This window comes from Opisthocomus hoazin, chromosome 1 (assembly GCF_030867145.1).
Source record: "Opisthocomus hoazin isolate bOpiHoa1 chromosome 1, bOpiHoa1.hap1, whole genome shotgun sequence".
NCBI lineage: Eukaryota > Metazoa > Chordata > Aves > Opisthocomiformes > Opisthocomidae > Opisthocomus > Opisthocomus hoazin.
The window spans coordinates 30,035,178-30,051,477 of record NC_134414.1 but is presented as its reverse complement, the minus strand read 5'-3'; the positions used below and the strand labels follow the sequence as shown (position 1 = coordinate 30,051,477).

General features: G+C 36.9%; 1 protein-coding gene across 5 annotated transcripts in view; it reads right to left on the bottom strand.

Moving 5' to 3' along the window:
* The window catches only part of NBEA (neurobeachin), a 544,466-nt gene that overhangs the window by 88,475 nt on the left and 439,691 nt on the right, over positions 1-16,300 (bottom strand). For all 5 annotated transcript variants that reach the window (XM_075420361.1, XM_075420351.1, XM_075420371.1 and 2 more), the window contains 3 exons: positions 15,531-15,648; positions 14,556-14,658; positions 8,374-8,489 (listed from right to left, as the gene is read on the bottom strand). In XM_075420361.1, coding sequence (XP_075276476.1) covers positions 8,374-8,489; positions 14,556-14,658; positions 15,531-15,648 — 337 coding nt within the window. The remainder of the gene's footprint in view (positions 1-8,373; positions 8,490-14,555; positions 14,659-15,530; positions 15,649-16,300) is intronic.

Sequence of the window (16,300 nt, the reverse complement as noted above, 5' to 3'; positions counted from 1 at the left end):
TCAGGAAGAGAATGACCAAGGTGACTATAGTCTATTACAAAGCATAAACAAAAATGATGCTTCTTCAGAATCAAAAGTTTTCTGGAAAAGAGTTCACAGTAATAAAGACCTTCAACTGAAAACACACTATATAATCATTTGGAAAGGTAAGAACATCCTTTTGCAAAATTTTGAAAGGAAATTTAGGGTTATCCAAAATGACTTTTTATTTCAAAATTGAGATTTTTCATATCAAGATGTTATTTAATTTTGATGTAAATTTCATTTCGATTTCAATATTCACTGAACAAGATTTTGACCTTTCGTACCTATTCCACATGGGAAAATCACATATGAATAGAGCAAGAAAAAAGCTGTCTTGAGCTTAGCTGCTGTATATGAGTTCTCCTTTGCTGTGTGGTTTTGATAGGTTACTTAAGAGTATGGACACATGAACAAATTATCATGTGGATTTAGCTCCACGTCAGGACACTGCAGTAACTCCTGTGTGCATTTATTTACCGCACAATGTGAAATAACTTAAAGCAGTTTAGCTCTCAGTGTAGGTAGGACAGGTTACAAACAATGGAGCCTTAGTGATTATGTATTTGATAAATATAACCATAGTCTTGTGAAAAAATAAACAAAATATTTACTTCTCTTCTCCTTCAATACTTATAAACCACATTTTATTCATGACGAGGTTAACTACTAAGAACAGCTATTAAATTGTTTAGCAAATAAGTTAGTGATTTAGTTTTCTGAATTCAACAACTTTTTAATATCAACAAATAAAAATGACTCTAGAAGATGAACCATAACCTAAATTGTGAAAGGAGACCAGCCCTACATGATGAGATAAGCCTGCACATCTATGCTTATCTGAGTGGAGGACAGTGATCTAGGCCTATAATGGGATTACAAATCCCTAATTCTAAACATACATAAATATTAGTGGTTTAACTTTATTAGGAATGCTTTCTTGATCAGTTCTGGCTTCACAATGATTTTTTTCAGAAGAAAGTCAGCAGATTATTATACTTAGCCATCTCATCAATTGTCTGGTGCTTCCAGGAAGAATTATTTGGTTCTTTAGCTAAATAAAAATAAAACATAAATCTGTACTGCTATTCATAGTCCCTATACCTTTGCAGAAACTTCAGATTTTTCCCCAAGTATGCTTAGAGAGATTAATATTAAACGCTGAATATTAAATATCGCAAGCCTATGACACTAATCTACTTGAACAATAAAACTGAGGCATAGTAAATGAGATCTCAGGAATACTGGATATGTTTCTTCCTTAAAAAAAACTTTTTAATTAAACCATCCAATTTAATGTTTTTATATGGCACTTTAGTTTTGAAGGTAAAGTGAGCTAGAGACAGCTGACAAAGAAATTATAACTGCAATTCCTTGGTGAAAATGTTAATGACAGCAAAATATTGTTTAATTAGATGATTGCAGCATCTGGATTAACACTCTTTAAGAGCGATGTTCCTGCACTTGTCTGCTTCTTCACACTTTACAGACATTTTGTCATCTCTAGGTCATTAGGAAAGAATTTTTAATGATTTTTCTAGAAGCAAGCAGTTCGAGTTACATCTAATTAGATGACAATAATAAGCCCAACACATGCAGTAGCTAAATATATACATAATTAACCAGTGAGGGCTTGTACATCACAGAGTAAAAAAGTGGAAAATGCTAAACAGGCGAAAAAAAAGAAGGAGGGGGAAGAAGTTCATTTGAATTTATTACCTGACTAAAGATGTCATTTTTTTCCACAAACCTTTAAAAATAATCCATTTCCACTACAAGAAATGACTTATAAAAATTATGGACATAATTATTCTCCGCTTCTTTTAAAAGCTGTGGCAGGTAGGATTTAAAAGAATTAAAATTCCAACCAATACAAACGCAAACACACATTTAATATTCTGCAATTTGAAAAGAAAAACACAGCAGAAATCAGTTAAATACTGAGAAATAGATTTAAAAACTAGACTTCTAACTAAAATAGTGGGCACTGCCACCATATGACAAAACGACTTCTTATTCCCACTCCTCTTGATTTGTTTTGCTGCAGTGGGATTACTTTTAAGTACTTTTTTCAATAATCTTGTAACTGAGAATAGTAAAAATTACTTGTTCCCTATATCACCCAGAGGGTTCAGTTGACATACATGCTGATCACATGCAATGTGGCCTTTTCCTGTGTGCCTGAAGTAAGGACAATTAGTATAATCATAGCGGCTTCCAAGCCTTCAAAGCTAAAGGATCCCTAAGAAAGGAATAGGTAGGAGGAGGGGGAAGGTGGCCAGGAAGGCTTATGTCTACACAACCAGGACAAAAACCAGGGGCACAGAGAGTATAACACTGAGACTGATTGATAAGTACCAGAGTGCAGTGTTTACCTCTCGGAGAAAAACCCAGAGCCGTAAATATGATGAAATATGCTCGAGTCAGAAAAGAGGGCAAGAAAGAGGTGAAGACCTTGGAAACAGAATAGGGAGGTGAGAAAATAGTTGGCTAGAGGGCCAGAGAAACAGGTTGAAACACGACTTCAGAGAGTTTTGAAAATGGAGAGCAATTCTGAATTGAAATTGCAATGAGTCATCAGCCCAGCGCAAGTGATGGTAATAAATGATCTAGAAACAGACACCTAAGCTAGCTGAACAGTTAGTGAGTCACAAATATAGATCACAACAGAAACAGTTAAACTAAAAATGAAGCCAGGCAATGTTTCAGAGATGGTAAAAGGGTGATATAAAGATTTGAAAAAAAGAGTCATGGAAAGATGGATTTTTTCCAAGGGGACACTTCAGTATTTCAAACATTGATTAAGAACTTACAGAACAGCCAGGGGCCATGCTTGTCAGGACAGATATATTGGCAAACCAGGGAGAGATTTAAGGAGAGATTCTTATATTTATTTCAGTAGTTCTGTTCTACAGGGACCAACCAGTCTGTGTAATTAACAGTATTACCGGGCAGGCAAAGGACTTCTTGTGGGAAAGCACCCAGTTGCATGTCATAATGACAGGAAAGAGTTGGTATCAGAAGCCTCACTCCTGAACATCTCTCTTCCAAAGCTGCTGTTTCTTGAATGATTTCAGAAAAGGATCACAAGAAAAAACAAGTGCTTTCTTACTGGTTTGTAAAGGGCTAGATGCTAATTAAGCACCATTGTAACAAGAAAGGAAGCTACAAATAATTGGCAAAAAGTGTACTAAACAGCTTTGTTAGTGGACCTCTATTTATTTGGAAGAGAAGTAAAAACAACGAAGGGACCTATGTATCACCTACCAGCAGATAACCAACATTTCATAAGTGCCAAACCTCCACGTTTCTTAAATGACTAAGCTATGGTTCGGATATGCTGAATACGCCAGTAAGAGCTAAATGGCAATACGAATAAGAAAAATTTGATGCACTTATTTCTCAATGGCTAAAAACAATTATATTGTTAGAAAAGAAGCTGCTGCTTAAACAAAGAGTTATAGGCTAAAACTAGGCCATCACTGCCTACACAAACAATTACTGGCAAAGAAGTTTTGTCTTTTAAGGAAGTATTTCTTACGGGTTCTCGTTGTAAAAGACTATAATTAAAAATGTATTTGGAAATCAGATTTCCAAAGAAAAAAGAAAAGAAAATACCTGTCTTGTCTTTACATGGCAAAGCAGGTCATGAATATATTCAATACTCTATCTCTGTTTACAAAATCGAAAATCCTGTATTTTCTTCTGATGGCCAAGGGTCCTTTCTACAGTGCATATAAGAATTTGCTTCTGTTTAACACAGATTCTATCTGGACAGTTATCAGTTCAGTGTTATCAAAACAAGGGCAACATGTAGTAAATGTACTTTGCTTCCTGTACTGTATTTCTGGTAGAGATACTAATTTTTTTGTGCTTCATCAGAAAACGCCTATTCGTTGTAAAGGAAATATTTCAGAGAAATACCTTTCCACAGAAGGTTTACAGAAATAGAGGCATAGCTGTCAAAGCAGTGGTGTCATTCAGGCTGCCTCACAGCTCCCGATCCTGCAGATTGCCAGATTTCAGGCTCTGGCAGTACAGTGTCATGCGATGGTGCAACCAGGAAACAGCTTGGAGATGTGAGAACTTCTAGGCTTTCCAACACAGATTCATATTTTGAAACTTTCTCCACTGCCATGGGACCTGGAGCTCATGTGCATTCTGTTGTGGGTGGGTTTCTGGCTTGCCAGGAACTTTATGACAAGATTCTTTGAAACACCCCCAAGTTCTTCATGAGTTTTTGGAAGTCAGCTTCCTAGCTGAAGTGCAGACTTCATTAGAACTACAAAATGAGGTTGATTTTCCAAAAAATAACTTTAGGGGATTTTTGCTTCTGTCAAAAAGTTGGAAAATTTTAGGGTTTGTTCCAAACTGAAATAAAAAGTTTATTATCATGTGTAGAATTGCCTCTTCGGTTTCAGTAAGTTTTAATTCTCTTATGTTGTTTTCAGAAAAGGTTGTGTGTGCGTGTGTGTGTGTGTGTGATTGGCAGGGAGTTCAGCTATTAAGGGTAAATTTTACTCTAATTTTTAAAAAAATATCACAAGTTTCTATGAGAGTGCATCAGTGAGTATAGTTGTTATAATGACATTAGCAACTGAAATCTATCTGTGTTCGAAAAGACTACGAATCTTCAAAATCTTCAAAAAAATGAAGCAGAAACAGAAAGCACATAGTACAGCAATGCAATCATGCTTTTTCACAAGCTCTTTGCATTGAAGGCCATTCTAAAAATGCAACAATCATAGCTGATGTCAGCAGGACCCTTTATTTCACTAATCCTTCTGGAACACTATCAGATGTGACAGCAGTCTTGCTGGTTGGGAAAGCACCCAAGAATCTCAGCTGCTTTTAGACATCCCTACAAAATCTTTTATGAGATCATACAGTGATACTTTCTTCCCAGCCTAATATGATGACTGTTACCCTTCTTGGAAAATGAAAACAAGACAAAAAATGTATAGATCAGTAAGGACTCACCATCAAAAGCCAAATAATACAGATGGGTTTGAAATAAAAATCAGAGTAAGGTATATTCTTTGTGACAAGGGAAAGGCCTTCAAATGTTACTCAACAACTTGCTTACATCTTAGGAGAACAGTAGGCATGGGTATTAATTTTTATTTAAACAACACTGGCCACTTCCAAAACTTTTAAAAATCAGCATATTGGCTCTCCTTCAGAAAACATGTATTTGTTGATACATGTGACCTCAAAGCATCATTAAAAAGAATGAATTTACAAAAGAAATATGTCAATACAAGATGGAGACAAAGAGTTAGGCTGAGTTTCTTCTAGAGACTCAAATTTACCTCTCTTTTGGGCAATATGGTCTGTACCTAAATTTGAATTTGAATTTGATCATGTACTGCTGAAAGACTTCTTAAGATGCTAGGTAATGCTGTGAAAACGAGCAAGTGAGCTTATACAATTCACAGAATCACAGAATCACAGAATAGTAGGGGTTGGAAGGGACTTCTGTGGGTCATCTAGTCCAACCCCCCTGCCGAAGCAGGGTCACCTACAGTAGGCTGCACAGGATCTTGTCCAGGCCGGTCTTGAATATCTCCAGAGAAGGAGACTCCACAACCTCCCTGGGCAGCCTGTTCCAGGGCTCCGTCACCCTCAGAGGGAAGAAGTTCTTCCTCATGTTCAGACGGAACTTCCTGTGCCTCAGTTTGTGCCCATTGCCCCTTGTCCTGTCACTGGGCACTGCTGAAAAGAGCTTGGCCCCATCCTCCTGACACCCACCCTTCAGATATTTGTAGGCATTTATAAGGTCCCCTCGCAGCCTTCTCTTCTTCAGGCTGAACAAGCCCAGTTCCCTCAACCTCTCCTCGTAGGGGAGATGCTCCAGTCCCCTCACCATCCTCGTAGCCGTCCGCTGGACTCTCTCCAGTAGCTCTTCATCTTTCTTGAACTGGGGAGCCCAGAACTGGACACAGTACTCCAGATGAGGCCTCACCAGGGCAGTGTAGAGGGGAAGGACCTCCCTCGTCCTGCTGGCCACACTCTTCTTGATGCACCCCAGGATCCCATTGGCTTTCTTGGCAGCCAGGGCACACTGCTGGCTCATGGTTAACCTGTCGTCCACTAGGACACCCAGGTCCCTCTCCGCAGAGCTGCTCTCCAGCAGGTCCACCCCAAGATTACATGAACAAATGAGATTTACCAGTAAGAGACTGATATAAAAAAATCTGCCAGAAATAAAGTGCTTTGAGTCAGAGAGCAACACTACTCAGGTACTGACCAAGTTGCTGTAAGCTGTTGCAAATAAAATACAAGCTCATAGACATAACCTTCCCAAAAAAATAATCATTCAGTAATCCTCCAGACCTTGGGCATAGGAGGTGGCACCTGTAGTGCAAATGTCAGACCATCCTGTTGTAAGGCAGGGGAATAGCGCTATAGATGACTTTAAGAGAAACCTGCCTTATGCAACCACCCAGATGTTCAGCTATAAAGCCTGCCAAGCAGTACTAGTATCAAACAACAGATCAAAAAACATTTTTCTTGAGACCTCTAAGATACTCTGAAGGAATCTCTTCAGACTGAAGCTTGTTTACTGATAGATACTTTAGTGTAAGTGTCACTGCAATTTCTAATTGACTTTAGACATAATGACGTCTTCCAGGTTTGGATACTTTGGTGATATACCTAAAAATAAATGACCTTGCAGTTTTAAACTGATTAAAAATGAAAAGTAATTTATCAAAAATTGGCTTGGCTCTTGTCTACTCTCATTTAAAGAGTTCAGACATGCTGCTTACAGAAGAAATGAATCATAAAAAGGAAATTACAAGTGAAGGACAGTTCTATCAATAATGTATTGGACAAGGACTGAGGGGACCTAGGCTAACTTCCCAGCGCTCCAGTAAACCCTCCAAGTTCAGGTGAGGCAGTCAGGGAGCCTGCGAGGCTCTGCCTGCATCTCCTTGTCACCAGAAGGGCAGGGGATGTGCGAGAGACGCAGAGCAGCTGGAGGCAGCCAGTGTCCCAAAGCAGGAGAGCGGCAGTCCTGTGGTGCCGTGCCAGACGTAATAAACACTCGGCAGGGCTCCTTCCTTCAGCAGAGCGCTGCGGGACTGCGGCTGTAATGCTCGGGAACCAGGATGGTGAGCCTGCATGGGACTGCAACACACGGACTTTCCAGACCAGGTCTCCAGTAGCTTCAGAGACTCTGCTTTGTGCTTCACTGCACAAGGTAAACATGCCCTCAGATTTCCCACTGTTCGGTGGTAGCACTTCTATATCACACCAGGATAATCTGATGGCACATTTATTAAGGTCTGTAAGACTGGTTGCATGGAAGATGACTACCATTTAAGCACAGAGGCAAAAGCTTAAGGGTTCAAAGCAAGTGGGTTTGACAGCTCCTGAGTTGTGCCACTGCCCTCCTGGGAAGAACGCAGTGACTGTCGTCAGACTGGTCAGCGTAACGAATGCCACCTTCGGGTTTCAGTCTTCTATTAGTCTTCTGTCTGGCCTGAGGATAACCTCAAACATAAAAGTCAGGACCAAGTAAAGATGAGAGCTGTAACACTGGAGTACAAAGTGATGCCTGGTGGAATTTAATTTGTGTTTCAAATTAAAGCTCACTGGACTGAAATGTCTGAGGAAGGCTCTCCACAGGCAGGTTCATAAACTGCATGTGTGCTACAGGCAGGGATCATAATAGCAGAAAACCTCCTGGAAATCCTTGTATACGGTGTAGAATATTGCTGCTTTTTACATTTAAAATTACCACAGAGGTTAACACACAGAAAAGGGAAAGGTGAAAGGAAAAAGGCCATTGTGAATGTTTAATTAATGACAATTGCCAGAAAAGCTCTTCTTCTGCCAGTAACAAATGGATGTCTATGGCAGTTATTCCTCATTTTAAATACCTAATCTGATATTATATTTCAGCTCAAAGAACTAAATGAGAAAAGATGCTGTAATCTAATCATACCACAATCCAGGTGACATCTGTACTAGGCAGAATACTGTTGTTATTCTGCTGTCTAGTTGCTGTTGCTGAGAATGATGAAGTAGCGAAATTACATTTTCTCATTATTATTTCCAGACACTCTCTGGCAATGGTTTGTTGACTCTAATAACGCTTCAGACAAAGCTGTCAGCAGAGGAAATGGCAGAAGGAGAGCAAGGAACAGCCTCCACAACAATACAGGAATCTAAAGTCTCAGTGATAGGTTGTGCATTTTCTGATAAAATTTCATGTGTGTGCTTCAGAATCTATCATAAAGCTGCAGCTGAATTCCAGAGGGATAAATGTATTCTATCAAGTCACAGTGCTTAAGACTTTGACAAACATAAACATATTATGAAGGATTAAAGAGTCAGAAGCCTTACCTGCTATAGTGTTGAGGAACATCAAGTATTCAAAGTTCGATATCTCCCGTCTCTGCCAGCGCTGAGTCATGTTGGAGGATTTATAAAGCTGTCGGGGAGTGGCCAGAGAGATTCTCCTAGGAAATACATTTAAAGAATGATTTTTTTTAAGAGCCTCATTAAATGTTAAGATGTAGGGCAACATTATTAGTGTGATTAATTTCAGATTCTCTCAGACGCTTTTTTATTTCATGTAATGTAGTCAAGAAGACACGATTACCCTTACTTGATAAAGTACTAAAATTAAGATCTGTATTTTATTTTGCCAGCACTACAGCACTGTAATAATTCAGAATAATATATTTCATGGTTTATTTTATTCTCAATTTGCTTAAAAGACTGGAAGTAAAAGAAACTGCAGACCTCCTGGTGCCTGGCTTGTCCAGCAGGAATAAAAGAGGAATACCATTTCCCTGTTTCAAAAGGATACATTGAGATAAGTTCATTAAGGTGAGTAAGTGATAAAGTGTCATGTATTGCCAGCACTGGGTTGAAGATATTTATTCCACAATTTTTGCACCTACTCCATGGTTAGCTACTCAGGATCCCTTCCTATATCCCAGTAAGCTCCAAGACTTCTATTTATAGCCTGGTTTCTGAAAGAAACAAGGTTTATTCAGTTATCTGCTCACATGCCAATCTGCCTCTCTCACTAACAACTTCTGAATTGCATTTCGTTCAAACGTGGAAGAGAAGTAGAACCTTCTAAGATACTCAGTTTCCACACATTTTTTAAAACTTACATGACTGGATACAGCAGAAAGAACAACACTACTGTGCCAAGGAAGTGAAAAGCAGAAAACTTCAGGTCTCCTAATGTTTAATTTGACAACATCACAATAACCAAATACCATGCACCACATTCTAAATTACCCACAGCATATACTGTCCCTGGTTGGTAAAATATAGGAGACTAGATTTAGTCTAGGCTAATGCATTAAAGAAAAAAAATCTGCAACAAGCAGAAATAGCCGCACTGCTCACAACTCATTTCTAGAGAAAATAGTCCTTGCTGAAAAAAAGACACAGAAAATTTTTCAAAGGAGAAAAAATTCAGCTCCTCAGATACTTTCTTTTTTTACAGAAAAATAAATCTTATAAATGGATCAAAATAGAGAAAATGTTTATACCTGTTCAAAAAAAAAGAGAGGATCCCTAATGTGTAGCTTATTCATGAATTTTAAGAACATATCTAGTATTCATATAGCTTGTCAAGAATAGAGACACCTAATGCTTCAGATTTCATTTGCACACTAAACACACTAAGTGTACTATTTTTAGATTCTGAATGCTATTTTCTTAAAATAAAGTCATATTCAAGGTGTCAAATTGGGCAGCGAGTACAAAATGTGGACTGTCTACTTCTAAAGATATATGTACATACTCCTACACATGCACTAAACCCTGTTTCTGGAGAAAGGATGAGTATTGCTATGTGGCTGGACCATACAGCTATCACAATTAGTCTAGATCGTCAGTGTGTAGGTTGTCGGTGTCTGCCATACTGAGGCTTACAAATCTGGCATACAAAAATGACCATGCAAGTGTAAGTACACTTTCTTCTTTTTTTTTTTTAAAAAACCGCTGTATTTACCCAAAATAGCAGTACATGAGGTCTTGCCAGCTTGGCTAGCCTTATTTTACAGTAAACTACAGGATGCCAATGGTAGATATACTTTACTAGTACATGGGAGACATTACAAAAATTTTGGAAGTTATTTCTATTACGCTTCTTCTGAAAAATTATCTAAAGAATTATGTAAACTTAATCATACTTTATATTGCATTTTATACAATAAAAATTACTTTTAGAGTGGAACTCTCAAAGACATACTGTTCCCAGTAAACTGTGACTAATGCTACACACAAATTAATAAATACAGAAAATAAAAATACTAAAGAGATCATCAGATATACAAAGCATTTGTATCACAGACTTTCTGTTCCTCCTGTGACAAAACAACATTTATGCATCAGTACAGCTTAGTAGCTGCTTTTAGACTTTACCCACAATCTCCCAGGGAGTCTCAAAAATCTATAAGCTGTCAAGTGCCGGACTTCACATTTGAATGTCTGATTCGAGCAAACTCTACAGAAAATCAAAATATACTAAAAAAGCTCTTTATTTACTCTATATCTAAGGCGTCTGAAAGATTCACAGTTATTTCAGCAGACACTGAAAAAAATTATGCACAATAAATTGGTTCCACACCTGCTTGTTTCATTTAACACAGGGAGACCCACTGTTTTGTGTTTTGCTAAATCCACCCAACTTTGATCAAACTATTTCTCTCCTTCAATATGCCATCACCAATGCGAAGACGTACAAATGAATGTGCTTCCTTTGTTTCTAGAGAAACGTGAAATACCTACTCAAAATGGAAACTGCAGAAGACTGATGTACAAGGGGATGATCCAATTTTTCAACTTTTATATGCTTTAAATATGTTTAGAAAAGACTTCATGGCATTTTGTTGAGGGAAGAGATGTTACATATCCCATGTGCGGAGCATCACCCACCCAGTTTCACAACACTTCAAATTTAGTTAGCTACAATCCAAGTTCATACAAAGAATCTTTAACTATCTTGTAAAAAACATAGCACCAGTGTGATGTTTTGTGCTGTGTTGCTCCTATTCAGGAAAAAAAAAAAAAAAAGCTTGGGAAAGTGACTGGCTTCTGACAAGAGACTCATCGATATTCACTTTTAATCAAAGCTCTAAACAGGGTTTTATGCTTTGATGACATCAGATCTTCATTTTCCTACCCCTCTCCCTTCCCAAAATCCAACCTCTGCAACCAGCTGTACTGAGATCTGGAAATCTGTCACCAAGCTACTGATATAGAATAAGTGGCAGAAGTGAGCTGATGTTGAATATAGCTACCATACCAGTCAAAATACATGTTTTCTTTCAGTAAAAACATCATCATTTGTACTTCTCAGCTTTAATACCTGGAGCCATTGTTTCATCCAATGCATTAATAGCCCACGAAATTTCAGTGGAAGGTGCTAGCATGAGTTTAGTGGTGAAGTATGATACTGTAACTGTATCTTTTACCAATTCTTTGATCTCTATATGCTTACAAAACCAGCAGGAAGCTCACAGTTGGTTTCTAAGCTGTAATGTTACCCTCAATAAAAACGCATCAGTAAATTACACCTGAGGTGTTAGAACCCTAAAAAGTGGTCTGCTAATAGTGTTGTAAAATGCGGATATTACTCTACCTATGTAGAATCCTATGGAGCTGTAGAAATAAGTTAAATAAAAGGCACAGTGCTGTCTGTCCAGTTATATCATATGGCAAGGTCATACGGAAACTACAATCAATGTAACATGTTTTAGGAACAGTGAAAATGCATTTATTAAAGACAGATGAATTTGATTGCCAAATCAGACCAAACTCTTCAAAATGTGACTAATTTTAAGGATGTAATTACTTCTTTGTAACATTAAGCACAGGCTTGAATGATTTGTTGAATCAAAGCATTAGACAGGCTGTTGGGAAAGGTAGCAAAGAGGCAAACTAGAGACTTGCTCAGAACAGCAGGTCTGTAAGAGTCTTGCAAAGCAATACTAGTTTGCTTGCTTCTAATTCTCTGTGCTATTAGAAGATCATAAATATTGCTCCCATCTTTGTTAATCTCAGGATTTCTCCATGAAAACAGAAATGCACTTTAAGTCTATGTGCTCCATTAAAAGTAATTTACTCCTTCAGAATGTTTCCATCATGAATGCAATTCTTTATGGTAATGTAATTAACTTTAGATGAAATGTGTATGAGTAGTATCAGAGACGAAATATTACTTACAAAAATAAAACTAAAGAGCTTAAGCAAAACAACCAGAACGATCTGGGTTTTTTTTTAATATTTTAAAGTACATCTTAATCTGGAAAATTAGTCATAAAAAAGGATAATGTTTTACTCAGCGTAGCATCTCCATTTGGTTACTCAGCATAATTTCCCCTTATGTTACTTACACAAATAAACATAATTTTAAAAATTAGCATTCCAGAGCCAACATACTCACAGGATGGGAAACTATATTCTAACATCAACAAAATATTAACTACAGAGCAGTTATAGAGCCAGATTTTCCCTCAGTTACTCCAGTTCTACTGAAGACAATAAGGAAATAAGAAAAAAAGGAAAAAAACCTGATTGCAAGGTCTTTATCATGCATAAATCATACCATGATTACGCAAAAACAAGAAAGAAAAACAACTTCTCTACCATATGCCAGATTTATTCTGAATGCTAACAAGCCCATTTTATATTCAAATTGAACTTTAATCAAAAAGGTATGGAAATAACTGCATATAATATTGAAGCTCAAACTTTTCTAAATAATTATCTATCAACAAAGTTTTTCAGACAATTATTCACTGAATAATGCACAAAGGATATGAATTTCATAAGTAAAAAATGTCACTGTAGATATGAAATTCTGATTGAGAAATTTGCATTTTGTTTGTTCTAGAACATGTGGCCATTTTTATTTCAGAAAAGAATACTATTACTTTCCATTTAGAGACAGCAATTCCTTTAATTTAAGTATTTGGAAGAGCAATGCAAATACTAACAAGATGCACCTTCCAAAGAAATGCCCCAACTTCCCCTTGATCTCAGTGAAAACTTGAGAAGTTTGGCAGTTTGCCTAACAGCTTCAGCACATTCAGGAGATGAAGCCTTAGGCATCATGAGACTCTTGAGCTCATGACAGGGAATGATGTTCAGCTGGGAATGAAATAGTTCTCCAGTCCTGCAAGTGCTTTGACACTTCACAGTATTTCCACATTCTGCAGTGGGACAAACCAAGGACAATATGAAGTTTTATTTTGCGGGAAATGACTTAAAGAAAAAGAAAGACACATCCCAGACATTACACTGATGATTAAGTCATTGGCTTTTGGCCAGGTCAAGCCAAAGCGAGATCTGAACCCAAAGAACCATATTTTGTGAATTTCCTGCAGTTTCCGCACTCCCTTAAATTTATTTATCATTCTTTCATTTTGACCAGAAATTAATCTTGAATCTAAACATTTTTCACCAAACTTCTGCTGACACACCCTCAAAAACAATTTTAGGTCTGAACAGCCATTTATAAACCAAAAAATAAAAATTGGAGGAAGGAAATTTCCCCCCCAATTCAGTGAAGTACACACAAAGACCATCTCATCCATCACCAAAATATGAATAGGATCTGACAATTCCCAGCCCTATTTCTGACTATAGATTGATTTGATATTGATGTTGATGAGATAATAAAAACTGTACTTGTCCATATTACATGAAAATCTCTAAAACTGAATCTTAGCTGGTCTTGTCCAAAATATATATCCTCAGTTATGGAAACAGAAGAAGAACAATGCATTATACTAATGAATGGAAGAATAGATTGGATATTAGGAAAAACTTCTTTACTGAAAGAGTGGTCAGGCATTGGAACAGGCTGCCCAGGGAAGTAGCGGAGTCACCATTCCTGGAGGTGTTCAAAAAATGTATAAATATTGCACTTCAGGACATAGTTTAGTAGGCCTGGTGGTGTTGGGTTGACGGTGGGACTTCATGATCTTAGAGGTCTTTTCCAACCTTAATGATTCTATGCTTCTATGAGAAATCTGGAAATTGCAAAATAGGCACTATACTGATGATCAATGAAGTAAAACCCACACATATTCATATGAAAAACAAGTGAGAAGGTCTATATAAAAAAAAAATTTTCATTCAGCAAACACAAAATCTAGTCAATTTTAGTTCCATGCCTTGCACAACAATAACAGCAAGGATGAACAGTTGTCTACACATCTATAAAACCTGACTGAAAACCACACTTTGAAGAGATAAGGTATTACTTTTTTTCTGGTCCTTCACTGGAAGGTACTTATTTCCTGTAATGATTGAAAAAAAATGAATTTACACTGCTTTCACTTCTATTCCATAACAACAGGCCATATAGTAAGCAAAGGGTATTATTTCTCAAACTAATCTTAGTTTTAACTAGAGAAAAAAACTAGCGTTTTTTTCTAGTCTAGAAACTAGAGTTTCATGACAGGAATAATGTTTTAGTATTGACATGTTTAAAAATATCATTTGTGTAATACAATAAACACAAAAAATACAAACTATTTTAATTAAATTACCTGGCTTGTGGCAAACCATAGCTGGTTCCTACTCCAACACGTGGTAAGCTGTACACAACTTTTTTCACCGTTGCTTGGTCAGGAAAATTAAACATAACAGAAGCTAAATGAAGAAAAGAAAACATGGACTAGTAAACCATCTGCAGAAGTCTGTTTCTCTACCCGCATATGTTTTTAAAATGCTCTTTGGTTCTCATTTGGGAAGAGATGACATTTCCACTTTTATCCTGCTGGGGATCCAGGTTACAACAGAAACTCCTGGCATACTTTATACCTATGTATCATTAGCTGGTTAACATTTTGGCAGTAAGCCTCTGATTTGCAGAAGACCTTCCTCCTTCCTTCAGAGGAACCGTGGCTTACCATCAACCTTCTTACCAGGCTGGGAAGCTGTTCAGTAGCTGGTATGGCATTCAGTCTTCTAACTAGCGCACTAAAGCACATAGGACCAGCAACTGTTTAATTACCTCTCCAGCTGAAGTCAAACTTTCATCAGAGCTCCTCAGGGCAAAAGACTACTGACACTCCTCACCAATCACTCAACTCTGGTCCAGAGTAGCACACACAGAAAACTGAGTGGATCCATTTATCAATCTGGTCCTTTTTACTTTAACTCAGTTTATAATTAGAAAAGGAAATTTTCTTCTAGATATTTCACTAAAATATTTAGAGAAAATGAAGGAAAGGGGTGAGATCATAGAAAAAGCAAATTTCCTATCAAGCATTTGAAGAATTTACCAATTGCAAATGATCTGTTTTTACAAATACATCTCACTGCTGCACAGAATGCAGGGAGACTGATTTATGTGATTGATTTTAATATGAAATACAATGACTACATGCAAGAGTAAACATTGTTGAACACAGATGTAAGCACTATCAAAGGAAGCATAGAGTTTAAATTCTAAGATTGATAAATAACACACAAAAAAACTGCTAGCACATTTTTATGCAACAAAATAAACAAAGACATACTTCTGTTTGCCATAAACACTTCTAAAGCTGTATTCTGGAGAAGATAACGTCTTGAAAAAACAGCCCGAATCTCACTGAACATCCATTTTCCATGAAGGCCTTCTGTATAGGCGAGGACCTTTAAGCAAAGTCAAGGTGACAGTTATTGTCAGGAGTTTTCCATTAAAATATTGCATAAGAACATAGTAAATTTTACCCATCAATGAAGTATAGTTAACTTCATCATATTTCTTTCACACTTCAAACCCGCAAGTTAAAATATGAACTTAAATGTTTTTGAAAAATGCAACGAAGTATAGCTGTTAGAAAATCAGTAATCACAATAACCTGATACTCCTAAGATCTATTTGTCATGAGTTTTATCAACTTATTTTCCTCAAGAATACCCAAAATCTACAAGCAAGCACAGGATAATGGACACAGTTGCAATTATGCTTAGCTGTATTTTCTTCCAACAGCGTGCACAACACTGTCGTCAGTTAGGTATCAGATAACAGATTTACTTCTGAGGTAGTCTTATGCAAAATACAACCAAAATAATCTAACTTGCTATCCACATCCATTTCATGGTCATAAATTAAAACTCTCTCCATTCCACTAATAAATACAGAAATTAGCTAGAACAATATGTCGGCACAATAATTTTTCTAAAGTTAAGTACATTTAATATCCCAAACCATTAACAAAATTTAATGATTTTTATTTTTGCATTTTAAAATTAATGTGAAAATATTTTAAAATAAAATAGTTAAAAATTAGCATCGCTTTTC